Source organism: Melitaea cinxia, chromosome 18 (assembly GCF_905220565.1).
Source record: "Melitaea cinxia chromosome 18, ilMelCinx1.1, whole genome shotgun sequence".
NCBI classification, from domain to species: domain Eukaryota; kingdom Metazoa; phylum Arthropoda; class Insecta; order Lepidoptera; family Nymphalidae; genus Melitaea; species Melitaea cinxia.
The window spans coordinates 7,995,048-8,009,646 of record NC_059411.1 but is presented as its reverse complement, the minus strand read 5'-3'; the positions used below and the strand labels follow the sequence as shown (position 1 = coordinate 8,009,646).

Sequence of the window (14,599 nt, the reverse complement as noted above, 5' to 3'; positions counted from 1 at the left end):
AACTTAAGCTATAATACTAAATTAGGATCATATATTTTTGAAATATGGCAAATCATCTTGCCAGAGCCAGTGTTGTGTAGTCAAAGGTGGCTATGTACAAACCACCAAATAAATTTATAATTCCATTATAGTTTTTTTATAAGCACGTAAATTTTAGAGCTTCCATTAAATAATAGTTTCTTCATTTGTACGGCTCCATAGAATACATCTGTGAGGTTACATAACTAAAATCTGAACCTATAAATAAGATAATTAAAAATTTAGTGACTACAATAGTTTGTGTCAGGTAACTAGTTAACACAAGTAAATTATAACATTAACTACAGCTGGTAGAAAAGAAAAAAGATGTATTATTTTTAAATTATACGTAATATACGTATAACGTTAAATTTTTATTTAAGTTTTTTTTTTTGTATTTTTTTTTCCTAATTTCATATCTAATTTCGACTAGCATCAATAAATAAGATCTTTATAAGCTATTTAATATATTCAGCTTGTAACATCCCACTGTTGGGCATAGGCCTCTTTCTTCATATACGGGAAGGATTAGAGCTTAATCCACCACACTCCAGACTAGAAAAAAGGTCAGGCTCAACCAGATCATGTATCTGGACCGGATCAGGATAGAATGAGGCATACCAGATTCGGTAAGCTCTATAAGGATCAGGTCTGTTCCAGACAAGGATAGCCTGTTGTAAAATATAATCAATTATGGTAAGGCATACTGGATCAGGACCCGGTCCGGTCCAGATCAGGATAGTCTCATGTAAAATATAATCAAGTATGGTAAGGCATTGATCAGGACCCGTTCCGGTACAGATCAGGATAGCCTGAAAAAAATTCGCGAACTGAGCCTGAATCGCGCTATCAATGTTTTTAAGCGCACTTAGTATACCTATATACAGTTATCAGAACAATCTAGCAGGGAGTCCATATTTTCTACACAGTGGAGCAGTCGTAAGTAGTAGGAAGTAGTTAATTAGTAGTTAATTATTAGAAGTTAAAAAATAAAATAAAATTAATAATAATAATAATTAATTAAAATTATATAAATAAATTAAAATAATTAATATTTAAAGTAAAAACATAAATTAATAAACCAATGGAAAAAATAAACGGAAATAAATATCATAATAATTGTGTTAAGTAACATTCGTATAATATCAATTCACTTTATTTTATTAAACAATTTTTTCAAGAATATACATTCGTGTTTTTTAAAAGAACCGGACCGAACCGGCTGATCGGGATGAGATAAGATTTCCTGATCTGGACCTGATCAGGAAATCTCATCTCATCCTGATCAGGTCCTGGCAAATCTTCTGCGTTACATACCTTATCCGGTCCAGATCAGGCATGCCTGGTCCGGTTCTTCTAAGGAACACGAAAAAATTTCTACTCGGGCTTCTACTATATAAGCTATTTAAACAATACATTCTTCTGATTTTCAAGTATAACCTTGTTTAATATTGATAACATTTTTATTTTCACTGCCATTTTTTTGTTTTCCGGAATTCTTTTCATTGTTTTATATAGAGATAATAGAAACATGCGGTCTTCATCTTCTTCATCGCTATATGAATCGTCTATAGTTTGACATCCGTACTTATTTTCTATTATTGTGTCATCGTGCTGTAGATCGACGTCATTGCTATCATAACACATATAATATATTCTTGATCTTCGTCCATATCTTTATCTACAATATTTATTACATCTGTGAGGAAGAGTAAATGTTTGTAATGCGTATATTCACTCTTTCGTCCAGCACCCGAACCATAATTTTTCTGTCTCTTAAGTTCTCTTGCGAAGCATGTTCTTATATTTTTCCATCTCTTTTTTAACGCAAACCCTGAAATATTTGAAATATTTGGTTTTTGAGTTAAGTAATGAGTATTTTTTCGTTACAAATATTCTTATTCCTTTGTTATAATCTACTAAAAAAAAATGACGATGAGTATAATATTATATTGTATATGTTTAAAATTAAAATAACTTATCCAGAAATTGCAAAAATAAAGTAATTCGTCTAAATTTTTAGATTTATAACTAGCCTTATAGAAAATACCTACAATATAGAGTATACCTGCAATTTCACTTAGTACCTACTCTTTATAAAAATAAAAACATAATTATATGTATTTTCTTTATATGTATGTATTATTTCGCATCGGAAAAGCGGCGACTACGTTCGGGCGGCTCAGTACAAGAGTGTGGAACAACAAACATCTTACCAACAGGACCAAGATGATAGTATTTCAGGCCTGTGTTTTGAGCACGCTCTTGTACGGAGCGGAGGCGTGGACGTCCTATGCGAAGCAAGAACGTCAGATTAACACTTTTTATATGCGCTGCCTACGGAACATCCTGGGTATAAGTTGGAAAGACAGAGCGACCAACGAGAGGGTTCTACAAATTGCGCGGATGCCCAGTCTAACTGCCATGCTAAAACAGCGTCGGCTGCGTTGGTTGGGGCATGTACACCGGATGGACCCCTCTCGACTTCCGCGGCAGATCATGCTTGGCGCAGTTGCGAACGCAAGGAGGGATGTTGGGAGGCCTTTGCTCCGTTTTAAAGACTGCGCCAAGCGCGATATGGTCGCTTTTAACATAAATCACAACAGCTGGGAAAAGTTAGCCGAGAACAGAGACCAATGGCGTAAGAGCGTGAAGGATGGTCAACAACATCACGATGAAGCCTGGTTTGGACTCTTATCGGACAGGAGAAACAAAAAACACCAGAACAGCGACATCAGTGACACTAGCACATCTTTTCCCTGTTCGGTGTGTGGTAGAATCTGCCGCTCCCGTATCGGCTTGTACAGCCATCAGAAGAAATGCTCTTCAGACACCGCTTAAATCGTCTGGAATAGACGTAGAGGCCTATGATGATGATGATGATGATGTATTATTTACTGTTAGCTGGTATTTATGTTTTGTGAAGTTATTTTGTGTGTTAGTTACTTACCCAGAACATGTCTATCAGCCTGAGACATGTTATTTCCTCCAAATATGCTAATAATTTCATCCCAGTCCCTTTTTTTCAATTCTTTAATAACGTGTTCCGCGGACGTCGTATCCCAAATTGATCGTCTCTTTTGAATTTCATTAATGAATAGTTCTGTATGAAAATTTTTCATCATATTCAAAAGAAAACAATAATATGACAAATTGACAACAACAGATTACGTTAAACTCGGTATATTTTCCTATATGTCATGCGCAGTAAAGAACGAACTGTCGGTGACCGAGCGGTAGCGCGACTGGCGACCGATCACCGAATGTAAGTACGAAAGAGATACAGTTCCGGTCGCGGGAAATTGCGCTGTAGACGGGCAGAACTACCAGTCACGTCGGTAGCGCAAGTCGTACAGCCAAACTGCCAAATCAATTGCGCAAGTGATGTACGTAATATTTTAAGCAAGTATACTGGTGCAGTTGATCAATTATGCCAATTCCAGTTTTATAAATCTACATTAAAAGTAAATGCATATTTACTTATTGATTGATTGATTAGTTTAATAGCATTTTACTAATGATTAAATTGTGAAGTTAAATTACTTATAATTGCCCTAAGTACCCGCAAAGTTTTACGTTTCGTTACATCTCTTGTAATATTTATAAATTTTCATAAAGTTTCATCTATAATTTTATTATGCGCCTCTCTATTATATAAAATGTTCTCACTAATTTTATTTTTATATCTATTTAAATGAAAATTAATGTTGCTAAGCGCATAACTTAAGGTTTTATTACTAAAAAAATAAAGAAAATAAAATAACAAAAAAAAAAAAAAAATTTTTACTATTAACTTTTGACAGAACGAAGTCTGTTTGCGCAGCCAGTTTTTAAAATAAATTTAACTGAAATTGAATAGTCTTTGAACATAGAAATGTAGTATGTATTAATTATTATCAATTTATTTGGAATTTTCTAATTTTCTGAGGAATTTCCTTAATTTTGTATTCCGTAAGAACATTGTACAAAATATTAGAACATTTTATCGGTCATTCCATTTTTGAGATTTGCGCTTAGCAGTATATATATATATATATCTATTCATTTTATTTATATAGATTACTAGCTGGCCTGGCGAACTTCCTATCGCCATATATTTTTTAAATGAAATATTCAAGTTAGATCAAACTGTACACGGTGTGCAAATATTATTAAAATCGGTTAAGTAGCTTAGGAGTCCATTGTGGATAAACAACATGACGCATAATTTATGTATATTAGATTTACATTTTTTATTATAGATTTTATTATAGATTTACAAATATTGAGAAAAACTTAAAAAGCTCAAGTTTTAGAGGAATCATTTATTTAGGTCAGTATTATTTGTCTACTAATTATTAAATTCGTTTTTTTCAGGATGCCTTCCGCACCACCTCCGGCAGAGAATGGCGCGCCGCGCAGCGAACTCGAGCAGCTGCAATTACGCGCGGGCCAGGTGACCGATGAGGTCAGTGTTACACATTTATGCTTTTTTTATACAAATAGGTCGAAAAACAAGTGTACGGCTCACCTGATGGTAAGCGATTACCGTAGCTTATAGATGCTCGCAACACCATAAGCATTGCAAGCGTATTGCTAACATTACCCCCAATTCCCCCCAGGAGCTCTGGTTACCTTACTCGCCACTGTAAGGCTGAGGTACTTCCTCAGTCGGGCTGCTCCAGATTTGAGCAGGATATTTCCTGCTGTGCCCCTGTGCCCTACCGCAATGGTCTTTTACCTTACCTTGACCTTATTTTGACTAATCGTAAAGCAACTTGGCGATTTTAATTGCGGGCTCGATCCCTACAAATGTTTGTGTAGGCCATACAGATGTTTGTCGTGATCAGCAGGCCTAGCATGCGCGCCACGACAAAATTTTGTCTACCCCTTTTCTCGTATTATCTCTCTATGTCTACAGTAGCTAACATGCGTGCACGCGATACTCTTCTCGTTACGTCAATAGAAGAGATAATCATTAAATTTTAGTGATCTGTGATATTTATCTCTACGGAAGCTAACATGACATCGTAATTTTGTCGAATTTTGTCGTTTTAGGAAGAGAAACTTCTCGTTTTCAATATTATCGACGAGAAAGACGATAAATAAAAAATAAATAGAACCGGGTGCATATTTTTTGTATACCATGGCGTTTCCCTATTATAATTATATAATTTCGGTATACGAAGAGCGGGAAATGCGAAAAGTCGAGTGAAGTGTGCCATATAATGACACAAAAAACGTATTTGCGCCCTGTTGCTTCTTATTCTAAATAATAATAATAATAATAATAATACTTTATTTCAGACCAAAGTATAAGTCCATATTGGGTTAGTACAACAAGACAAGACAACATTCAGAATAAAAAACAAAACAAAATTATATTTAAAAAATCAATAAGTAAAAATAAAATTAAATAGAATAAAAGTAAAATCAATAATCAAAAAAAAAAAAAATTCAAAAATTCAAAAAATTTTAAAAATTAAAAAAGAAAAAAAAAAAAAAAAAACTGCGTGATAGAATTACAATTATCTAATGTGCGACAAGATATAAAGCACAACACGAGCATATTGTTTTACATATATAATTAAATTCATTTACTTACGCCGTTTTATTTTCCATATTAGATTTTTTAAATTAGATATACACTTTTTATCTTAGCCAAAAGGCCGAGAACATTGTTAAATAAAACATGTGTCACTCGTTTGAAATTATACAAACGTTGGCTCATCCCGGTTTGGCACGATTGGTCAATAACCTTGTAAATTCAACTTTACGACATAAGAAATAAGAATGATATTCAGTTGTGATTATGGTTGATAATGTTTCTCTACTCGACAAGGCGAAGTCTTCGGAAGAGAATTTTGTCTCTCGTAGTGCGCATGTTAGGGTAATCGAGAAAATACTCGATGTAGACATTATCTCTCTCTCTCGTCAAGAGATATCTCGTTGTACGCATGCTAGGCCGGCTGGGTGCTTGTGCTTGGTGATTTCTTCGAATTTTTATTAAATAATATAATATATGTGCTGAAAATCAAAAGAGAGTTATGCATATTACAAGCAATGAACCTGTTATATAAATAAAAATAATTGTGTTTGCTCGCAAACAAAAAAAAACCCACTTCAATTAGATCTACTATTAATCCAACGTAGGTATACCATAAAATTGTCAAGTAAGTGCGCGTTTTTAGAGATAACTCAAAAAAAACTTGCCAGATCTCGATTAAATTTTAAAGCGGTCGTGACATGACAAGCACCAGCTTTTGATTCAAAAAATAATCATCTAAGTCAAGGTCCACTAAAATTTATGAGGTAACACACCCAAAAATACAGTCGAATTGAGAATCTTCTCCTTTCTTTGAAGATAGTTAAAAAGAAAACAAGTAGATATGTATAGATTGTACATATATATTTTTTTAGATAGGTGACTTCTATTACTATGGTATCTTAATCTTACAGCTGAATTGATGGTTACCCTAAATCCTAATAAACTTGATCTTCATTTTTTTAAACTACTTACCCTTACTTTTAAATTTCATACTAGTTTTTGGAATACATATAATGTATCTAATACTATAAAACGAGCAGTTCTTGTAAATATATATATAATCTAAATCTCGAAAACGGCTCAAACGATTTTCATGAAATTTAGTATGCAGGGGATTTCGGGGGCAAGAAACCTTCTAATTGTACTCATGATTTTTTATTTAAATAACCAGTTCATATTTTTTAATGTGTCGGTAAAATCGGAAAGTATTATTCATATTTTGTCAATATGTAATTCGTATTTAAATATGATTTCCAAAAAACACGATTTACTAAAAATAGCTAGCTAAGTTCAGTCACACAGGTACTAAAATATTATACGTGAAATCAAAAACGAATAGAAATTTGAACGAATGAGCTCCTTCTAAACGACTGGACTAGTTTGGTTAAAATTTTGTACGTAAATATAGGTTCATGGATGGCTTAAAAACACAATTGAACCCGGTAGGTGGCGCTGCTGTCGGTATGAGAGCAATCAAATTTGTTAGCTTTATTCCGAGCAGGACAACGTCTTCCGGGTCTGCTAGAATTTTATAAAGAGGATTTTCTGGAATGTCAGAAAAACAAATAGTATTAAAAAACTGAGAGATTGTTCAACATTTGTCGTTAGTCGTTTTGAGTTTCCCGTATTTCGGCACGGTTTTAAGTTTCATGGAAATAGGTACACTGATATGTATAGTATGAAAAGTTATAAAATACTTAAAATAACATTTTTATCATCAGGACTAGTTTCACCGATTATTGGTATAGCTATCTGATATATAACGGTATCCAACAGATAGTTTATATATTATATTTTTCTTTTTAACCATCAAACACGAATTTTTCTATTAGGTGTTTCTATTCACCACCTGCAATTACAACAATTGTATTTTGTTAGTTGAGATGAAATGGGCTATATAAGCTTGTTTTATCTTCTGTTGCTTAAGGTAATAAATTTTATCACCTTTGAAACAGGTCCAACAAATTAAAAAAAACTGAATTTACGATTTTTCATTTCAGTCTCTGGAGTCCACCCGGCGTATGATGCAGCTATGCGAGGAGGTGAGTTTCGAAGCAATCTTTACGTATATAATATTTATAGTACTATTATATAATAATGCTGTAACATAATGTTTATTAGAAAGTTAAGTAATAATGTACTACAGTATTTTAATTTAGAATAAAATGTTATGTTATGGCGATTTTTAAAGAGATATGATGACATTTACAATATTGTCGAGAATACCTTGCGAGTTTAAATATAGTTCCAAAGAAATGCCAATAATATAAGGGTTATTTTAGTGCTCATTAAAATAAAAAATTGGTGTACTAGCAAAAATGTATTTTAAAACTACGGAACCCTGATTAAATTATATCACAAAATTATTTTATTTGTACATTTCAGATGTCCTTTAATTTTATAATAAAATGTGTTTTCTTTAAATTTGTGTTTATGAATTTACAAGCGAACAAATCACTGGAGAGAGTTTCTTTATCCATTGGCAATTAGATAAACTAGATGTGACATGCGGAGTCGTAACTTAGACGTGTTTAATTTAAGTGACTTTATGTTAACCCGAACCTCCCCACCCCATAGTTTTTGAATATTTATGTTCAGTTATTCTGTTGTGATTATTTGTAAACATCTGTGAGAGAGGTGTTCTCGATGCGAGGGAGTGAGGGGTATAGCGAAGTGTCCCGAGCTCAGTTCATTCTCCGATGGCCCCATGACCCTTTAGGGCGCAGCCTTTGCTATCCCTGGCTGTTGTGTTATCGATGTCGCTATTATATATTATTCGGTGTGTATGTATATCTATTGTAGTTGTCCGATTATTATTTTTATTTGTTTTAATTTTTATTTTAATTTATTTTACAACCTTATGCCGAAACATATTTTATTTACGATAACCATATTATGGGTGTTGCATGATCCGTGCCTACTTGTATCCGATATTGTTAGCGATCTCTATAGCCCTTTGTGTTGTTTGTAGTATTGTAAAGTTTTTGTGAGTGAATAAAAATACCCTGAGCCCACAATTTGGCGTTGACAGTTAATCGTACCATTTAATAAATTAAAAATCTTATTAAATGTTTAATAGGTATGTATCACACACAAACACAAATAAATTAACTGTCAGCATCCAACGATTCAGTCCAAGTAGCCTGTTTTTAACGTTAAATCATAGCATGAAAGCCCATTTTGTCTAGACTGATTCCAACATCCCCCTAATAGATGACAATACTTCTCGGCGTTACCCTAGAATGTTAATTAACCAAAAACGCTTTCCTCTCGACATAGTGTGTTCGTTTGTGCTTGGGCTTGCTTTCAAAACGACATTCCTTTTAAATTGGACGCATTTATTAAAAATGTCTATTCGCCTCTGTGGCCAATATCACTACTTCCAAAGCACGTTCTACTTTCTTACTTCCTCTGTATCATTACTTATCTATGAACACTATCGAGCCATTACTATGGATATATTCCAAAAACAGATAAAATTTCAAATACTCCATGATAAAACATCCTGGATACCTACTAATTTATATTAGGGATTACTCTTTTCTAAATTTATGTTCTCTGTCTCTCTCTCTCTCTCTCTATCTCTATCTCTCTTTGTTTTACTTTTAAGTTCTTTACGTAGGTCTCTGTGTAGTGGCTGTTCTCTGTTGTTGACTGTGTTACTATTATGTTGTATGATTTTCGTGCCTTCTCCAACATTCACAATACTGCAAATATGGGCGTTATCGCACGCCGTACCTACTACTAAACTCCAACAAATATATCGAGCTACACCTTGCAAACTCTCACAACAAATACAGAACACCTATCAAAATATAAATTAATATTTTATTTTATCCTGTTCTCTTTTAGTTCAACTTACAATTAACAACATATATTTTTATTTTGTTGTCTATACGTTAACGCATCAACATCGCAACAATTCAAATTACTTTCATTTATATAATCCGTAGGTCTGTACAACAATTCAAAATTAACACAGTACAGATTGTCAATATTAACAAAGCGACACTTCAAATTTGTCGAAGGATATCTTTACAAATGGTAAATCGAACATAAGTGAATGAGGAGATTGACATTCGACTTAAAGTGTTAAAGATATCCTCCAGACAGTGGTATATACTTTCAACGGACACCCCACGCGTTCGCGTGTCGCTCTCCCTAGCGACACCCTGGTGGAGTCGCTTCGAGCGCTCCGAACCATTCTCCACTCACTCCACTGTACCCCTCACAACTAACATGCTCTCTTGACTTTTTGTTTCTGCGGCTGGTGTAGAGCAAGGAGGCCGGCATTCGTACTCTGGTCGCTCTAGATGACCAGGGAGGTGAGTGAACTGCAATTACAACACTAAATAATTTTCAATTTTATCTATTTTACTTTTCGCTAGCCTTATTGGAGCATCGTAGGGTTTTCAGCCCGCCCAAATGCGGGCTCGTCGATGATGAAGATTTCAAGGGGGTATCGCCTCTAGAGCATTTTTAAATTATCTCTAATGTTCCAATGCAAAGGTGCGGGCATCCTTAAACTTAGCTCATCGACATTTTATAACACACACCGAAATTATCACGGAATACCCACATCTTTGTATCATTGTATGCGTTATGTAGCTAATATACACCAAATTGCACTACTTATCAGCTAATGCTAGTGTCGACGACGCCGGCTAGTCCGAACAAATTGACATTACCAACGTATATATTCGACGGTACGGAACTTTATACATTTTGCATTTCAGATGTACGTACTCGACTCCTTATAAACAACTTACCTAAATCACATGAAACGGTTAAAACGACCGAGCGAAGTAAATTCGAAACGCTTCTCCTCAACGCACGACTCTTTAACATTACACAAAATAATCATGATTCATATGAAACTGAGCACAGATAAAACTGAATCTGGTTTTACTTGCAAGCTTCACTGCATGCATGCCGTTGTTCGAGTAGTGTGTGTTAGCGCGCCCGGCCGCACGCGCCGCACGCCGCACGCGCCCGCACGCGCCCGCACGCGCACGCGCACGCGCCTCGCCCGCACCGCCGCACGCCCTCCGCCCGCACGCGCGCGCGTCCGTGCGGCCCACGGCACCGCGTGCACGGCCCCGCAACCCACACCCCGATACTCTCTCCTGCGATATATTATTTTGATTTGTATTTTATGTATAGAGCGAGGACGCCGGGGGGCAAGCGCTTCATATGTTGAGTCACCAGGGCGGTAAGAGTTAAACTGAACACATGGGTAGTCGAGCCGTGAGAACGTCTGTGTTGAATGTGCAGTTAAATAATTAAATCTCTTTGTTTTTCTTTGACGTTTCTCTTGAATAACGACCTTATCTCAGATCGATGTTGCGTATGTTCTATGTTTCGATGGGGATGATTTTGACAACATAGTGTAAATAGAAGCCCGATGGCCGTTCGTTGCTAATTGTCGCAGAAGACTATTACTCTATCTTTTGCTGAAGATTTATTTGTATGAGCTGCGCAATCTGTTTATTTCTTCCGTTGATATTATCGATCGGAACGCTTTTTATAGGTATATTTATTTATCTTTCCGAATCTACCTCTTCTCTTATAAACTGCGGTACTGAAATGAATGCGCGTCTACCGAGTGTGTCTGTTGACGTATAGAGCAAATGGTATATGCCTTCATCTCCATGGCTAGCAGCGTACTGTTAATGTTAGCGCCGTAGGTCTGTAACTGTTAGCTCGATGCGATCAGTGTCAGTACGAGGCCGGCGGCACCGCCTCCGCGCTCCTCCATGCCGCATACTTTATTAATTTTTTCTTCGTTTCGTACAATACTTTGCTATGTTCACGTATCATTTAGGAATGGCTTTATCGAAACGTTCATTTGCTAATTTATTTCATTACTCACCTACTACGGAGGAGTGGCCGCCTGCCTCGACGCGGCTCACCGTGACCATTTCATGTATTATTTTATTTTCTCTTTAGTTGTCAGTTTGAGTTGTATTGAGTTGAGTCGCCGAGGCGGCCGGCCGAGCGCGGGCGCCGTCCGACCGCCTCGCGCCGCATTCGTTTGGCGAGCTATAGTGACATCATTATTGTGTTGTAGAGTCACGAGGTGGGCATGAAAACCCTGGTCATGCTGGATGAACAGGGCGGTAAGCATCCAGTAGTACTTTTTACATCACTCATAACTTAGTAAGGCTTCTGTCTGAAATGCCAGTTCAAAATGTTTATGAAAAATCATTGAATGGCAATAAGTTTTAACATTTTACATTTCGATTGAAACGTGCTAACAGTTAAATAATAATGGATAATAAATAAAGGTAAACGAACGTCACCACCATATAATTAAATAGAACGATAACTGTATCTTCGTTCACACTCGCCTCGACGTGAATGGAGACGTTGATCTTAAACTTCATCATCCGTATTGTTTTACTTAGTTCCTGTCACGCATCTAGCCATGCACGTATACTTCAATCTTGTTGTTGAATGCATGTATTTAGTATTTATTATTGTTCTAAGTGTTAGTCATAAAGTAATTTTTTATATAATTATCACTTAGTCTCAGCACATACATCATATAAATCAAGGTAAATTAAAAAGTAGTTTACAAATTTTGTTCGTATCGAAGTGTAAGACAATATCAGCCAGCGACACGAAAACTTTACAAATTAAATAAAACTTAGACGCTTTCCTTTCAAAACAGAATTGCTGTTATAGCATACCTACAATATACATATAAATGCATGTTCTATAGACGATTGCTATATCATACATTTCAGTAACAAAAACTTGTCTTACATTTTGCTTCGACTTTTCTGAGGGCGTTAAGAATTTACAAGAAAAAAATTATATAATATTAAAATACATTAAACAACCGCGATTAAAGAATTCAATTGTTTGGTTAGGAGCTTTACACACATTTATATTTAGATTTAAAGTTCGGTTTTAAATCTTATGATGGTGTGTGTGGACAGAACAATTGGACAGGATCGAGGAGGGAATGGACCAGATTAACGCGGATATGCGTGAAGCCGAGAAGAATCTCTCGGGTATGGAGAAATGTTGCGGAATTTGCGTACTTCCATGTAACAAGTACGTACTGATCTTTTGAACGGCTGAAATACTTCTCACACAACATTCAAATGTAATTAATAAAAGTTTACAATTAAGAACATTTTAGCTGATTATCTATCGAAATCACTTGTAAATTATAAAGGGACGTAATATATATTAGTAAAATAGCTCGGCTATTAATAATTATTTAATATTATTTAAGCTTGGTCATACACACCTAAGCGGTTGCCCAATTTCAAAACAGAGTAAGGGACAACATTTTTTTTTCTATATATATATATATATATATATATATATATCTTCACGCAATTCCATTGGAACAAAAAATGCTTAAAAAATCGATTTCGAAAAATTTGTCTCTTACTATGTTTTGAAATTGGGCAGCCGTAAGGTCAGAGTTACAGAGTGATCGACGATTACAACTAACGATAAAAAATAGCAAGTGGATGTTGTTTTTTATAATAAAACAATAGAAAAAGTCGCTTGACGATCATCCTTTGGTTGAGTTCTTGTAATCCATCTCGCAGTTTTCCTCCAGATGTTTTTCTTCATCTACGAAAACAAATAACCTTTAAAAAAATAACTCAAGTCTGGATGATATATTAAAAATTAAATTATTTTAGAGGAGCATCGTTCAAGGAGGACGACGGTACATGGAAGGGCAATGATGACGGGAAGGTCGTCAACAACCAGCCACAGCGAGTGATGGACGAACGCAACGGCATCGGTCCGCAGGCCGGATACATCGGGAGGTAAGATTAGATTGAGAGATGTCCTTTAAAATAGAGTAGGTAAACTAAACTGTCTACTACTATGTACAAAAATGCTGGTTCAAAATGCAACTTGACAAGCCGAGTTCTTTACCTTTTATTACAGTGACTTTGTGCTTTTTATTTACGCTTTTTTTTCTGACTGAGTACAATTTTAATATATTATACCCTTATGCTTCAGCCTGTAATATACCACTACTGGGCATAGGCCTCTTTCCCCATGTAGGGGAAGGATCAGAGCTTAATCCACCACGCTGCTCCAATGTGGGTTGGCGGATATATTCCCTACTATGAGTAACGATCGCTATTAGGTGTACATGATAATAACCGGGACCAACGGCCTAAGGTGATCTCCGTGGCACGGTGGTGAGACCCACAAGGACTTCACGAACACTCAGACTACGACAAACATCTGTATGGCAAATACAAAATTAAATGTTTATCATGTGCGGAGATCGAACCCGCAACCGCCAGCGCAACAGCCACGAACCAGTGCGCCAACGCGTCGTCAATACAATACAGTCGATAATACTTTTGACCAAAGAACAAAATTCAGTCATGTAAAATAAATACAGAAATATTTCTAAGTAGGTAAATAAATACGGATCTATTAGCAAATATACGTCATAAAACATGACAATAATAATATAGTTCTTAAACTTTTAAATAACCCCATTGAATAATACAAAGTCAACACTTTTCGTAATCAATTAGCAAGCGTAGGTTAAGCTGTATGGCCAATACAGATGTTTGTCATGTGCGGGGATCGAACCCGCAACCGCCAGCGCAACAGGTACAATCTATGGCTGTGACCGTTGCGCTAACGCGGCGTCTATAATAATTCATTATAAATAAAATATAAAATATATATTATAAATATGTCAAATTCAGTTTATAATTAATCGTCAACTTTGGATAAGTCTTATTACAAAAAAGTCCTCCCCCTTTTCTAAATTAAAAAAAAATATACACTACGATACAATGTGACCTTCGTAATACGTATTATTTGATTTAAACGTATAAAGATACGAAGGTCAATTTGTACACCAGTGAATATCGAAATACCGGGTCTACTACAAACTCACCTTTGACCTTTGACGCGAGTGAATGTTAATTAATTTTCAATATCGGTTGACCTTCTTCTTTATACATAGCCGATTACAGTTAGTGCTATTAATATAACAATGCGTCTAATATCTATACTAATATTATAAGGAGGATAAATTTGATTGTTTGTTTG

General features: G+C 35.4%; 2 protein-coding genes across 2 annotated transcripts in view; one reads left to right on the top strand and one right to left on the bottom strand.

The window, feature by feature from the left end:
- LOC123662316 (synaptosomal-associated protein 25-like) overlaps positions 1 to 14,599 on the top strand; it is a 29,424-nt gene that overhangs the window by 8,570 nt on the left and 6,255 nt on the right. Inside the window, exons 2-6 of the mRNA XM_045597173.1 lie at positions 4,375 to 4,465; positions 7,546 to 7,587; positions 11,616 to 11,664; positions 12,490 to 12,607; positions 13,213 to 13,341. Of these exons, the coding sequence (XP_045453129.1) occupies positions 4,376 to 4,465; positions 7,546 to 7,587; positions 11,616 to 11,664; positions 12,490 to 12,607; positions 13,213 to 13,341 (428 nt within the window). The 5' untranslated portion in view covers position 4,375. The remainder of the gene's footprint in view (positions 1 to 4,374; positions 4,466 to 7,545; positions 7,588 to 11,615; positions 11,665 to 12,489; positions 12,608 to 13,212; positions 13,342 to 14,599) is intronic.
- On the bottom strand, positions 1,463 to 3,182 carry LOC123662317. The gene is made up of 2 exons (XM_045597174.1): positions 2,969 to 3,182; positions 1,463 to 1,852 (listed from the first exon to the last, which is right to left on the bottom strand). The coding sequence occupies exons 1-2, from the start codon at positions 3,141 to 3,143 to the stop codon at positions 1,617 to 1,619; spliced, it is 411 nt and encodes a 136-aa protein (XP_045453130.1). The 5' UTR covers positions 3,144 to 3,182; the 3' UTR covers positions 1,463 to 1,616.